This window comes from Silene latifolia, chromosome 10 (assembly GCF_048544455.1).
Source record: "Silene latifolia isolate original U9 population chromosome 10, ASM4854445v1, whole genome shotgun sequence".
NCBI classification, from domain to species: Eukaryota; Viridiplantae; Streptophyta; class Magnoliopsida; order Caryophyllales; family Caryophyllaceae; genus Silene; species Silene latifolia.
In genome coordinates, this window is record NC_133535.1 from 130,995,837 (window position 1) to 131,010,414 (window position 14,578).

General features: G+C 37.1%; 1 protein-coding gene across 1 annotated transcript; it reads right to left on the reverse strand.

Moving 5' to 3' along the window:
• Window positions 1-1,111: 1,111 nt before the first annotated feature.
• On the reverse strand, window positions 1,112-8,982 carry LOC141605954 (fe-S cluster assembly factor HCF101, chloroplastic). The gene is made up of 15 exons (XM_074424890.1): window positions 8,495-8,982; window positions 8,124-8,234; window positions 6,200-6,342; window positions 6,071-6,121; window positions 5,306-5,461; window positions 4,639-4,782; window positions 4,421-4,563; window positions 4,029-4,098; window positions 3,808-3,903; window positions 3,328-3,417; window positions 3,143-3,196; window positions 2,939-3,062; window positions 1,989-2,113; window positions 1,720-1,842; window positions 1,112-1,465 (listed from the first exon to the last, which is right to left on the reverse strand). The coding sequence occupies exons 1-15, from the start codon at window positions 8,568-8,570 to the stop codon at window positions 1,397-1,399; spliced, it is 1,575 nt and encodes a 524-aa protein (XP_074280991.1). The 5' UTR covers window positions 8,571-8,982; the 3' UTR covers window positions 1,112-1,396.
• Window positions 8,983-14,578: the final 5,596 nt, after the last annotated feature.

Consider the following 14,578-nt stretch of genomic DNA (forward strand, 5'->3'; position numbering starts at 1 on the left):
TTCTGATTATCCATGCGAAAGAACTCCGCAGTTAAGCGTGCTTGGCTGGTAGTAGTCATAGGATAGGTGACCTCCTGGGAATGTTCCGGGGATGCGCATGAGTGAGGACAAAATGCGCTGGAAAGGACCCGTATTGATCTGTGGGCCATGTACACAACCTGGCGATCTATCGTGAGTGACCGCTCCCGACCTAGGTTTGGGCCGGGGTGTTACAGAGGGATAATTTGGGTAAAATTCATTAAATGTGTAGAAGATTCGAAAAAATGTGTCGACGGCGAATTTATACTTTGTATTGCAAGTAGAGGTAGCAATCAGGTGACTCGGTCGATTTTGGATCGGGTCAAAGCGGACTGGGTAATATCGGGTACGAGTTATGTTGGATCAGTTAAGGATTCAGGTTGGTTATAGGTCATTCGGGTCATATCGAGTGAAAAGTAAAGTCCGGTTTGGTTCGTGTCACTACAAGATTAGGTTAATAATGTAATTTTTTATCTTATATATTTAACTTTTGGATGGTAATTTAATAATAAAATAATTTTATAGGTGTACTTGTTTTAGTTTTAAATTTAAAAAATTGATATGAATGTCATTTGGTGTTATTTGGCTAATTTGTTGTCGGATCATCCACCTTATTGCGTCAATACAAGGGCACGGATTTGGGTTGCTTCTGACGAGGGATTAAGACAAAAAAGACTGTTATCGGTTATCGGATCGTTCAATCTCAGGTTAGGTCGGATTGACTTTTGTTAGCTGTAGTTGCAACATGCAAGTTGCAACCTTCATATACCACGGTGTTCTAAAATTTTGAGGATATTTTTTTATTAAGCTTTTAAAGCATCCAATACCATGATCGCCCCTGCATAATTTTGCAAACTACGGAGTAGATCATGCAAAGGGAGTAGTAAACAAGGATAATTTTCGCCACCTGCATAATTATCGCCACCTTCATATATCAGTTAGGATCAAACTAGATCATGCAACGTAATTTTACAGCAATTCACAATTTCATCTGTTCCAATCATTTGTTCACTTTTTATAAATGTCCATTGTAAAGAAAAAAAAAATGATTGAAACAAAGGGAGTAGTAAACAAGGAAAAAACAAAAAGAAAATGATAAAATGGCACCATGCTTTCAAATCTGTACATCACATTTAATTGGTTACAATATTTTTACCTTCTTCATTCGACTTAACTCCTTTACAAAGAATCGATCATATCAACACCATGATCGCCACCTGCATTATGCAGTGATGCGTTCCACAGTAGCTACAAAGACTGCGATTCTAGTCTTCACATGGTCTTGTCATATACGGAGTATATGTAAATTGACATAATTCGTTTCTGCAGTATATAACGACTTTGAAAGTGCCAAGGTTTTCTGTAATCATTTCCCGGCTTAGACAAGACTTGGTAGAGGAACATCGATTAGTCGTTCCATGGTTTGAAGTTGATCATATGGAGCAATCTGCAACGTGATTATAGACGAACAAGAAGTTATGCTCTGGATTGAGTAAGATCTTCGGCTATGGGCATTGTTGATTACAAAATTCAACACGAAAAATTGCATCAAGTGTTTTTCTTGCACTTTAGTGACTTTACACTAGAAAACATTTCACGAAAGAAAACATGCTAAACTAGCATTGTAAATGCATAAAAATAATCTTATTTCAGGATAGGTTAAGAAATTGAGGCGAGAGCAGCCAAAGACAGAACAATTACCTGGTTAAACCCATCTGGCCAGCTTATTTGAACGGCATAATTACCCATAGGTCGGATTTCTTCGGGTTCGATATCTTCTGGAATATCAGTGTACTGTAGCTTTTGGTCCCCAGTCCATTCATCCTGTCCGAATATATATCAGCAGCATGTAATTAAGTGGTACATGACATGGTCAAAACATTCGCGAAGGGAAACTGAGGTGACATGCTTTGCAGATAAGAATAGGATATAAATGTATTTAATGAAAGCAGAGGTATAAGTTAGCATACCACACTCTGAGCAGACCGATCATTTCGTCTTACGGTTGCTGGATGAAGAAAGAACTCCTCGTCTGAATCAGGTACTTTCACCCTTATCGCCTTAAATGATCTATCATAGCTGACAGCAGTTGATACTGAAAACAAACATAACCAATCCTCAACGTCAACTAAAGCACTAAAACTACAAATCTTTGAAGGTTGTCATTCCGACTCCATTTGTCAAAGAAGTTAGAAGTCATCTTCTTACATTTCTCTTTTGTTTTTTAATTCGATTTTGAAATAAAAATATCACTAACTACTTAAGGTAGCATTGTGAAAAAGCAGACCATTCAATGCATTTCTCAACACGATTTTCACTATGGGTCGCTTGGAGCAAACTCTTAGTGTACTCGGATGGTATTATTGTTGTAATATCAATTACTTCCTCTAATCTTCATTTTTACTTTCATTTTCGATTGGTTCAGAAAAATCTTTCATTTCGGTTGTAATTTCATATGTAACTTGTATAAGTACCAATTTTATTTCCATTTCTCTAAACTACATAATTACCACTTGTTAATCTCACCTAATACATCCCTCTTATATGAGCATTTCCAGGTTTTTTTCTTTTTTAGACTCCCTTTGTCCCGGTCATTTGTTGTCCTTTTCCATATCGGGGGTGTCTCAATGAATTGTTGTCCTTTCTATTTTAAGAATGAACTTGATGAACAATTTGATCATTCACACTCAATTTGTTCCACTTGTCATTTAGTAATTGGCCCCTTCCTCTTTCCTTGGTCTTTGTGCCAAAACCAAATGACAACAATTGACCGGGACGGAGGGAGTAATTCTTAAATATTCTGCATGTCTGAAAATGAAAGGTATTTCTGTAACCGAGGGCGTATCACTTGAAGTACACAACTTGCGCAGGCTTTATCGTATGTAAACGGATGAGAAAGGGCAAATAAAGGTAAGCAGACCTTGCTGTCTAATCTTGGCACATTGTTGTACAACACAAACTCCAAGTTCCTGAAATGTCTTGGCTACGTCTCCCAGTGGATCTGCTACCACTTCTGGGTTTCCGCTATCTCCAGAAGCAGACAACTACCAGAGATTTATGATCAAGTCATCAGTATTATTGTATAATGTAAGTGAATTCAAAAACAAAACCTAGAATTACATACAGTTGGTCTTATTGGCAGCTCAAACAAATGTGGGATCCCAAACTGCTGAACGACCTGAGAAAACATTAGCCAGGCTGACCAAGTTAGATCCCTTCTATCCGCACTTCAAAAATACGGAATTTGCAAACGCACAATAATCAATCATTCATGAAGGAAACAAGAAAGAATGAAGATGATCTTCATGCCTGTGCGCCTGAACCTTGACCAAATGGATAGTAACGCTTTCCATCCGCATCAAAGTGAGACATGTTTTCCACAACAGCAACACATGGTACCTGGTCAACATAAGTTTCAAGTTCACTAACAAAAGATATCATGATATTCAGCTGCCGTGTGACCTTGTGTATTTACTTGGTCGGTCAGTTCAGGCATGCTAGTATTTGGTCCAAAGTTGGGGTTGGCATATATTTGGGTGCGTAACTATGGAGTCATTTAGGGGTAAGTATCAATCTATGGCCAGCAAAATCAGGTCAGTGGGTAATATTCAGATTCATTTGTATGGGTACGAGTGGGGTAAATTTTACCAGGTGTATTCAACGTAAATATGTGGCTATTGGCTAATGGTTTGGCCTTGCATGTAGGATTGTGTCATATACGGAGTAATTTTGTGATCCAGCTTTAGGCATCAAATCAAACATAACTCAAAAGGACTCCAGTAATCAAACCTTGAGCTTTGAAAACATGCGAACTCCTTTGGCAACATCAATAAATGCAAGCTTCTGAGGAGTCGTAACAATGACTGCAGCTGTTAATGGAACAACCTGGCAAGAAAATTTGTGTTTAAAGATCTTGAAATCTGAAATTAGGATCGTGTCATCTGTGAAAACCAAAACAAGAAATGAAGATAGTGGGTTCTAGAAAAACATATTTTTCGTTCATCTCAAACCTGACACAAAGTTAATTGGATATCGCCAGTTCCTGGTGGCATGTCAATGACGAGATAATCAAGTTCTCCCCTGTACATATGAAATTGCGAATAATAAGACATTACACACATTGCTTCACAGTTAATGTATCCTTTTCTTCGAGAAATAGAAAGTCCATTTTTCTTAATAGGAAGAGATACGGAATGAGATTGTTCTTAAATGTGAAACAAGCTTATTAACCACATACAGAATTGAATGAGGAAAACATAAGAAAGTGGGTTGGTCTCGCATGTGAAACCGTCTCCTACAGGGCTAACTACATAAGATATCCCATACAACATAACAAAAACACCCGAAGACTCAAAAATACCCATACTGTAGTAGAGAGAGAGAGAGAGAGAGATTGCTCTACCACTCAGTTGTAGTAAGCAGCTGATCAATAACACCAGAAACCATTGGGCCTCGCATAATTGCACGTCCTTGACCAGCAAATCCAAATGATATCAGCTTGACACCCATGTATTCAGTCGGGATTATGGTTCGGGTCTCTGCTCTCTGGACAATCATATAACATTATCCAGTATTTAAAATAAACACGGCTAAGTGATAGTTCAAAGACATTGCTATCACCATTTCCAATAGCCGATTCTCAGGTGAGACCATGGTTGGCAAACTCGGACCATAGACATCAGCATCAAATATACCAACTCTAGCACCCATTCCAGCGAGAGTATACGCAAGATTTACAGCAACTGTTGATTTTCCTACACCTCCCTGCAATTAAAAGGGTAACACTGAAGTAAGATCCTAAAGTTACAGCTGCTGGTTTAATGACAAGATGAACTACAGCAACTATTATGCTTCATTTGATGAGCTAGGTCACTTTGTCTCAAAGTGTATATTGATGCAAGCCATGCATGTATGCAACCATGGATTGCTTAAGATCAACTGGTAAGGGGTTGATACTAGTTCTCTGAGTCTTGAGAATGAAGCCATGATTAAAACTCAAGAGGGAGAGCTTTGCTGCGCTGCTATCCTACCTAGCTCGAATCCGGACTAAAGCGGGAGGTGCAAAACAGAAGGGGAAAAAACCTTGCATCGATGAGCTTTCAATTCCCCTTGGGAAAGAAAAACTTGATAAGACAATGAAACACCTAAACTCGAAATTTTCTTTTTTGCAAAATTGAAGATCAGTTCAGCCATTCACTTAAAGTGATAGAATGAAAAGGCAGGTTCCAGTCTACATAATCCTTTTTATTTCGGAGAATGGTTCTATAATAGAGCAAGGAAGTCTTACTTTACAACTAGAAACTGCTATAATATTTGAAATTGTCTGCAAGCCCTTTGGAAGGTCCCCAGCGAAAACAGGTTTAGCTGGTTGGGCTGACATTGTAACATTCACTTTTGTGACCCAAGGAAGCATCGATACCACTTCATTTGCTTTTTGTTCAAACTGCAAGATAAAAAACAGTTCACACCCCTGAAAAAATACGTACAATCTAGTACACTACAAATGTCACAGATAATGGATATATCAAGGTTTGTAGTGCGAGGACAACGACGATTGTCAAGAAACATCCAAGAAAAATCATAAATGAAAAAGTAAGATATAAATATAAGAGCTTTCTAAGGCCATGTTGATGCATGAAAACATTATTTGCAAGTAACAGGTAACCAGCTACGGAATCATATGAGCACTAACGCATTGTCCTACTGAATAATCATCACAACAACAATGACATCACTACAATGCCTCAAGGGGTCCGTAATTGGCAACTAAGGGGTAGGATGTACGCAGATTAATTCTTTCCCCTTGTGTTAAACAACACAAAGAGCCTGTTACAAAACGACCCATAATAAAAATTGCGTCAAGAATTGTCAGATAATTGCCCCTTCATAATGAAAAGAAGTGCCTCATTAGTGAGCATTTTTGCTTTATTCCATCACAAGTCATAACCAAAGATTAGCTTCGCTTCCACTGGAAAAGTCATTACAAAGAGTTGAAAATCAACAAAATCAAGCGTCATCCATGATCAAATTTGAGAATACGTAATTACATTACCATGTCTTTTACTGGACACGCAGGTGTTGTAAGCTCCAAGCGAAATGACACCTGAAATACAATGGTTACATAAAGCTCAGGGATCATAAAAGGTTACGTTGATACAATAAACCCAGCTTTCAGAATTACCTCTCCAATAGCATCAGCAATTTGTAGATCCTTGACAAAGCCACAGGAAACAATGTCAGTCCCAAAATCTGGATCTATAATCTGAGACAATGCTTTGAGGACGTCACTTTCAGCTGCTTTGGTTGAAGATGATGAAGCTCCAACTGTATTATTGAAAGGAGTAAGACATATTGCCACATGAACGATGAGTAACATGTAAGATCAGACATTTTGCAATATGGACTAAGTGACTAACTCGGTGACATGCATGAGGAACTTATATATATGAGAAGCAACTCATATGACCTTGGTTAAGAATGAAGGGGTTGAACTACTGAAGCTTCTTTTACCACGTAATTTGCTTCATTTTTCGTTGAGCATTTGAACTACTGAAGCTTCTTTTACCATGTAATTTGCTTCATTTTTCGTTGAGCATTTGAAAAACACGGAGAAAGAAATTAAAAACATAAGACTAACTATAAACGGCTCAACTCAATTTAAGATGGTCCTGTTCTGGATACTCCTTCAGAAGCAAGCAATTAGCAATGGAAGATATTTAGTTTCACGACAGCTCTAAAAGCCTTCTGCCATATCTAAGCAACCAAACAAATGCTGTCTAAACATAATGTTTCATTTTCTTTACCTTCATGTCATTTCTATAGTTGATGCCTGTGAGATTAAAGTAGTGGGACAACTACAAGCGTATGCAGTAATGCGGATGAGCAAACTTGTCCTATATCACCTCCAAGGCACCTATCAACAATCTGGTAGTGTGATGAACATACATACATTCCCCCAAGTATCCAGGGCCCATCCCATTCCTAAACCAAACAGTAAGTTTGTCTAACAGCAACAACATTATCCCAATGTCTTGAGTGATCCAGCAAACCGCATAGGGGTTAGATTTACGCAACCTTACTCCTATCTTAACAACACACAGAGGCTACCCTGGATGGCCCATATGAAAATTGCGTTGACAATTGCATAGAATAACTGCTACAACTAAAAAAAATGCATGCAAGTTAGCGAGTCATTTTGCTTAAATACATCATTACCCAAAAGTCCAAAACTAAAGAAGAGTAATGCCTTGACTACTCCATTTGATATGGAAATGATAAGAAGTTAGTACGATATATCAAATTAAGTCCCATTCTTATCTTATTAGTTAATGAAGGTTAAACGCACCATAGAACTCTTATAGAAAGACTATTCTTTCGAAGTTTAGTAGGTAGTGTTTGATGCCTTTCGAATTGAATCTATACACTACATCACTACCTGTCTCCATCTCCCTTCCCATTCTCTCCGTTCTAACCTATCAGCTTCACCCTTCCCAACCACCATAAACACCAGCACCTTGGCACAGAAAAGAGCCGACAAAGGGCTTACACCTTGGCACAGAAGAGAGCCCTTAAAAATCTATTCATAAAGTAACAGATAATGCTCACCGGGTTAATGAATACAGATGTCAATAATGTTGCAATGATTGAGTGTGCTACACATATAAGGAATACTATATATTATATATGCTATAATAATTCAAACAATTTGCAATAAGGCAATACATATGGAGTATATAGCATAGGACAACTTTCCATTTAATTAGCTACATTCTGGTATTTGTAAACACACCTTCAAGTTCTGTTATACATGAACCCATTCATCAAGACCAACATCAGAATGACTGTACAACAATAACAAAATTACCCCACTGCCTTAAACAGTGGCGGAGCCAAGGAGGGATAGTAGGGGCGCTCCCTCCACAATAATTTTTTTTGGAAACATTCAAAAAACATTCGACTTTTCCTTATTGCATTACTCATTCGCCCCTCCTAACTAAAAATGTTGTTTACACCATTGGCCTTAAGTTAAGGGCACCTGCAAATTATGGGGTAGGAGGCTCGGATGTACAATTACTGTAAACAAGAACAGAAATCCATACAATTACCTTCAACAGAAGCAGCTTTCGTTTTGATTGAACCAAAATTAACATGATTAAGCACTGCCCATGCTGATTTTATCTGCCTTTGCTGCTGAACCCATCCATTGAATGTCATCCCTTCATCAAATAAACCAAACAAAACACCCAATTAATAAACGAAAATGAGATAACGCCACCCGATGATGATACTGAGTTTTGGTGCCACCATCTCACATGCACATGTACATGAGTGGGTGGTAGTGTGTACTGAAACTCGGTATCACTTGGTGACGCCTTAATATTAACCATAAATAAAAAAATAAACTTAAAGATGACAACTTTTTAGCAAAACATATCACAAAAGCAGGAAAATTAACTAAAAAGAAAAAGAAAATTACCACATTTGTTATGTTTAGAATTTCTTGAGGGTTGAAAAAGAGGGTTTGGAGGAATTGGTGCATGAAGTAATTGCATTTTTTTAAAAGTTAATTTGGGTAAGAAAATCTGAAATAAATGGAAGATAATAATGAGAGAATTTTGGGTGAAGTTATGAAGTTGAGCTTCAAAGTTGGGATTTTCAGTGTAACATCATCTGGAAATCTAATCTTCTTTGAGGTCAAACGACGTCGTTGGGTTGTTTGTTATGTTATGGAGGTATCGACCGTTAACCCCGTGTTGTGGCCCCACCGCACCTTTTTTGTGGCTAACAAACTATACAAACATCTTCTCATCCTTGCAAAGTTGCAAACTTGTAAACTTGTAATTACGGAGTACAAGTAAATATAAATCGATGGACTTATCAGCATCAAATAACTTTGTTTTTGGTTTTGTAATGCTAAAGGAAAAGAAAATTGTAAATGGAGTGATGGAGTCTAGCGGTGAAACTATTTGTGCTAACAAACGATTTGGGAGTAAAGACGTCTTCTTTCCAACTTAATTTCAGCATAGTTTAGTTCACTTTAACTTTATTCAATTCAGCTCATGTCTTTACAAATAAACTTTTATTTTAGCTCCGTTTAGCTCAACTCAACTCCATTCATTTCAACTTAACTCTATTCTATTTAGTTTAGTTCAGTTCAGTTCAACTCCTTTCAGCTCAAAACAACAGGGCTAAAGTCGTATCTAACATAACGGATTTGCTGCGTACTTACACATAAACAACGATAAAATAAATATATGATTTATCCTAATGCGTAGCACAATAGTAGTTTTTTACCTTGCAGATTGTGGTTTTCTTTTTTTTTTTTTTTTTTTTTTTGGGTACAAAGCAAATCGCAATTCGAAACGACTTTACATATAATTTTAGGTAAACCCATTTACTACAAACTTTTTCACCCAACTACAAAGTCTTATGTTTTTATATATCCAACGTTGAAAGAAAATTCCAAATTCTTTCGCGGTTGCTTATCCTTTTTAATAGCATTACATCGAGGGTTGTTCATCGTGGCAATGCTGGACGGTAGAATGCATTGTTTAATGCCACGAAAAAAAATTATGGGACATATGTTCATCATGACTTTTCCCACTTTTTTATTTGTATTTCTACTTTGTTCTTTAACCACATCATGAATTTGATATATGAATTAAAGTTATAAATTTTCAATCGCTTACACAGTATCACCCAACAACCAATCCCAACCCTACGACATTGTTTGATCCTTCCTTCCCCATGGCGTCCTCTGCCGCCACACTTCCTAATGCCCATGAACCGAATGTTCTCCTTCTCCTTGTCAATCTTTCCATGGTTGATAAACGTTACCCCTCTTACCTACATGTCACGGCAGGACCAAATTGAATCTCTTCTATTTGGTTATGACCTCCTCAAATTCCTTGACGGAACCCACCCATGACCTGTGACCACCATCTCATACCCCACCGATGCCACCAAATCTAAAACCATAGCCAATCCAGCCAATATGACTTGGAAGCGGCAAGATCATCTCCTTAAGGGTGCTATTCTTGGCACTCTTGATGCCACCATCCACTCTCTCGTCATGTGGTCTCCTACCTCGCATGATGTTCGGACCACTCTTGCATCTACATATGTTAACCCATCACGTGCTCATATTCTTCAAATTATAGATCGCTTAAATTTCATTCGCAAAACTAATCAAATCATCACTGAGTATATGCAATCTATCGAGACTTGTTCCGACAAGCTTGTTGTGCTTGGAAAAGCCATCGACCACGAGGACCTTATTGCCAAAGTAATTCGTGGTCTCGACTACAATACATATCGCTCCATCATCGATCTCGTACAAACTCGTGACGAACCCATCTCTTTTGAGTCTCTACATGAAAAATTACTCAACTTTGACATCACCAATAGTCAAAACACAACTCATACCCCATTTCCTGCCTCTGTCCATGCTGCTAATTTTCAGTAGAATTGATCCCCTGCTTATTCCTCCAACTCACGACCTTCATCATCCACCAATAACCCAATCCTCGACTCTCTTCCACTCAAACAAGATCCTCCCTTAAAAGAAACACAAAATTTCATTGAAGAGGGCGATATCCGTCACAAGCTTGTGACGGATACCATTTTCTCTCATAAAATACCCATGAGAGGTGAGTGGGGAAACATATGGGGTGCCCCACCTTGTCCCCTCTCCCTTTTTGTGAGAGCTCTTCAGCTTGTGACGGGAGTAGCCCTATCACAAGCAAGACGCTTTGAAGAAACACAAAATGCCAGTACCGTGCGCAACTGGTCACATACTTTTGTTGGTGATTTAAGTGAATCACCGAAATCATTTAAGTGTAGTTGGGATTTGGTCAAAGTTAAGTAGACTTTCGGATAAGTATGATAATGTCAAAAGGTACCTATTGGAAAATAACTAATTATTTTCCTAATTTGTGCATGATATTTATGCATATATATACATGATTATGCATGAAAAAAGGGATAAGAATTTTCAGTTTTGACATTGACAAAGGAAAATATAAAACTTCATAAAGTATTTCTCTTTATCTTTGCCAGATGAAGAGGGCCTCAACCGTCTTATCCTACAAGGGATTTCGTGTAACCCAAAGCATGAAATATGGTCGAAATACTCTTAAGAAAAGCGTGCTCTTTGTAATTCGGTTGATATCCAAGTTTACGATCATTATCACTGTTACCCTATACCAAAACAACCAAAATTTACCAACATTTTTAAGAGTATTTCTCGTTTTGTGATGATGATCAAAATCGGTACACGGATATCAATGAAAAAGGCTGGTAAAAGTTTTGAGAAATTTAGGTTGAAAGTGAGAATTATATAATCATGGACAATGATACGAAGATGAGTGTTGAGACAAGACACAAGCGGTTGGCAGAATTATCACTTGTCCATTACAGATAAGTTACCGTATTGTTGTATTAGTTGCATGTCCTTGCTATAATGGATAATCATATGGATTTGGGCTTGTTACTAATCAATCATTGCATTATAATTTTATAATCATGTATAGAGGAGTAGTTTCATGCATGCATTATGTTCCATGAAATTACATTGTCAAATGTTACCAAACATGTTAATATGTATTCGGGTACTTAATGATCTGATTTTGTTAATGGTAATCATGGTATGATCACTATGGGGTAAAGGTTTTTTTACTGAATGTTTATTCTCTACTTTGAGATTGATAGTGATGACTTCTGATTAAATGTTGGTTGATCTTTATTAATTCTTGAAATTTTGTGGCCATTTCATGCTACTGATTTGGTCAATGATTTAGGATCAAAGGCACTAGTATTTGAGTTCTTTTGTTTCTCTGGTCGTATGGGTTCGAATACACATAATTAGGTTGTTGCTTCTATGAGTGTCGATAATACGTTGTAATCTTTAAAGATTTTCTTCATGTTATGGTGTTGATGTTATTCATGTATTGTCTAATTTTATTATTTTCACATTATAGTACGTGTGATAAATGTTTATAATATCAACTCACCTTGAGATAGTCTATACACGGAAATGCGGGATTAAGTGGTATCATACAGGTATTTGTATGACTTAATTAAGGGTCTAGTGTATTGATACGGAGTGGTGTCAAGGTCCGGTTATGTGGACTTGAGACATCAAATTTTGGTTCAAGGAAAGTTGGGATATCCATGAAAATGGACATATTTATGTCAAGTTCCATCTCATGGTTTACATCATTGTGTTTTTTTTGGGGGCAAGTTTAATGAGATGGGTATTATTGTTAAGTTAATTTGAACAAAAGTTGTTAATTGATCTTGTATGTCATTATCATGGTGAATATGATGTTTTGATCAATGGATATTTGATCGATTATTTAGTGTGCTAACTGTTTTGTAAAAGATTGTTTAACATGTCAATAACTTGTGTAAAGCTTTTAAAGTTTGATTATTTAATTAATTTTACCATATAATCTCGGGAATGATGGTTTGTAATAACCATGGTGAGATTATGGCGTCATGGTGGTTTAACCATGTAAGAGGTACATCAATAGCATTGAATGTACAGTTATTTGACGAGTCCGGTAAAAGGAGTAGTCATTTGTTGTAAAATTATTGATAAGTCGATATTTGGCATAGACCAAAGATGATTTACCTTGTAAAAGGTGCTTCTGTCAACGTGTTCTTTTATGAAAAATATGGGGGAGGTAGATATGATCTTTGTTATTCTTTGATCCTTGTTGTTAGGATTGAGTGTGAGAATGAATTTGACAATTATTCTCCGCTAAGTACTCTCATGGGTTGAGAATGACGCTTGTATTCAATATAGTAAAAGCGGAGTCATATTTCGAATATTCACATGGTCTTTGTATTGTTTATGCTTTGAGAAGTTGAGTAAGAAATGCTAGTAATACCAGTACTCATATTTGGCAAGCATTAGACAAGTGTGAAGGTATAAAAGTATGTCATGATTTATGGTTTGTCTTATGTCAATTTTCTTTGGTTTTAGAAGAATGGTTGTATGCAAATGGTATTACCTTGTAGATAGTTATTTTCTACAAATGGTAGTGTATCTTTACTTGAGAAAAGCACCATTATTAAATGGGTTGCCAAAAGGCTAATTTGCATTATAAGATTGATATAGGAATAGAAGTTCGTAGTGTTAGTTATAGCCAGTAAAAAGGCTAAAGGGTTATAGAAATTGATCTACGAGTTTCATTTATGAATGAGACCGAGTTTACCCATGTTGATAGGGAATACTAAACTTGGCTAAGTTTATAGTCAAGTAAATTATGGCGACGGCCGCACCTGGACGTTATTATAACGTGATATATAAACTATCAAATATGGATGATATGGTTGTTTTATGAGATCTCAATGTCTAGTTGATAATCTTGCATAAAGAATCAATTAGGGACTTCGTTCATAAGTCGGTATCGGGATGTTTAAAGCCTATATAAATCTTTGGTGGTAGGACACCCAATTCCCCTCTAATATGACGTTAGAGGCAGAATTCAATATGGAAAGCATATTATCAAAGATTGGAGCACATTGTTTATATTGTCCCGAAAGTGTGTGTTCGGACCTGCATGATAAGTTAGGGTGAAGTTAATATTTTTAATGGATCTTTTGAAAAAGTGCTTTGCAGGGCACGATTAAAAGAGTCCACCTATATGAGTGTGAAATGTGGCCGCTTCTTAAAGCTCGGGCTTGGCTTTGTAAGCACTCGTGAATGGATAGGGACACTAGGTCATGTAAAATAGTGTCGGTAATAAACTTATGGAGTAATCTTGAACTTGTATGTGTTCTATCTTCATGTATTCAAATGACTTGGCGGGTTCAATCCTTAGAGACACCCCGATACTCGAATGCAGAATGTGTAGTTCACTAAGGTGGAAATTCAATCTGCGTGACATTTTCACTTTATGTATGAGTTTAGTTTGGTTTGTTGTAAATGAATCAAGGATTACACTTAAATGGGGGAGGAATGTTGGTGATTTAAGTGAATCACCGAAATCATTTTAGTGTAGTTGGGATTTGGTCAAAGTCAAGTAGACTTTCGGATAAGTATGATATTTATGCATCCCCACTAAACTAAAAGAATAAGAAATTCTCAATGTTTTCCCGCCTAATTGATTGATATAGTGGTGGGCCATGCTAAAATAAGAAATTCTCGACTACAATACATATCGCTCCATCATCGATCTCGTACAAGCTCGTGACGAACCCATCTCTTTTGAGTCTCTACATGAAAAATTACTCAACTTTGACATCACTGTAGATACCCAGTATCTGCTGAGACTCCAACAAACACCCGATGATTATCGGACTACAACATGTTTTGGAATCGCGGCGTTTGATCGACAGTTTGTGTACAACTTTACGTCGGAAAACTTAAAACGATTTCGAAAATAAAACATTTCAAAACATTTAAAAAATACCTGGAGTGTTTAATGCACGACGACGGGGTCGCAATGACACTAACTAGAGTCAAAACCGTGTCCGTGACCAAAAACCGACTCAAAAATTCAAATCCCGACTCCAACAACGAGTCAAACCGAGTCAACCACCAAAAACAAAA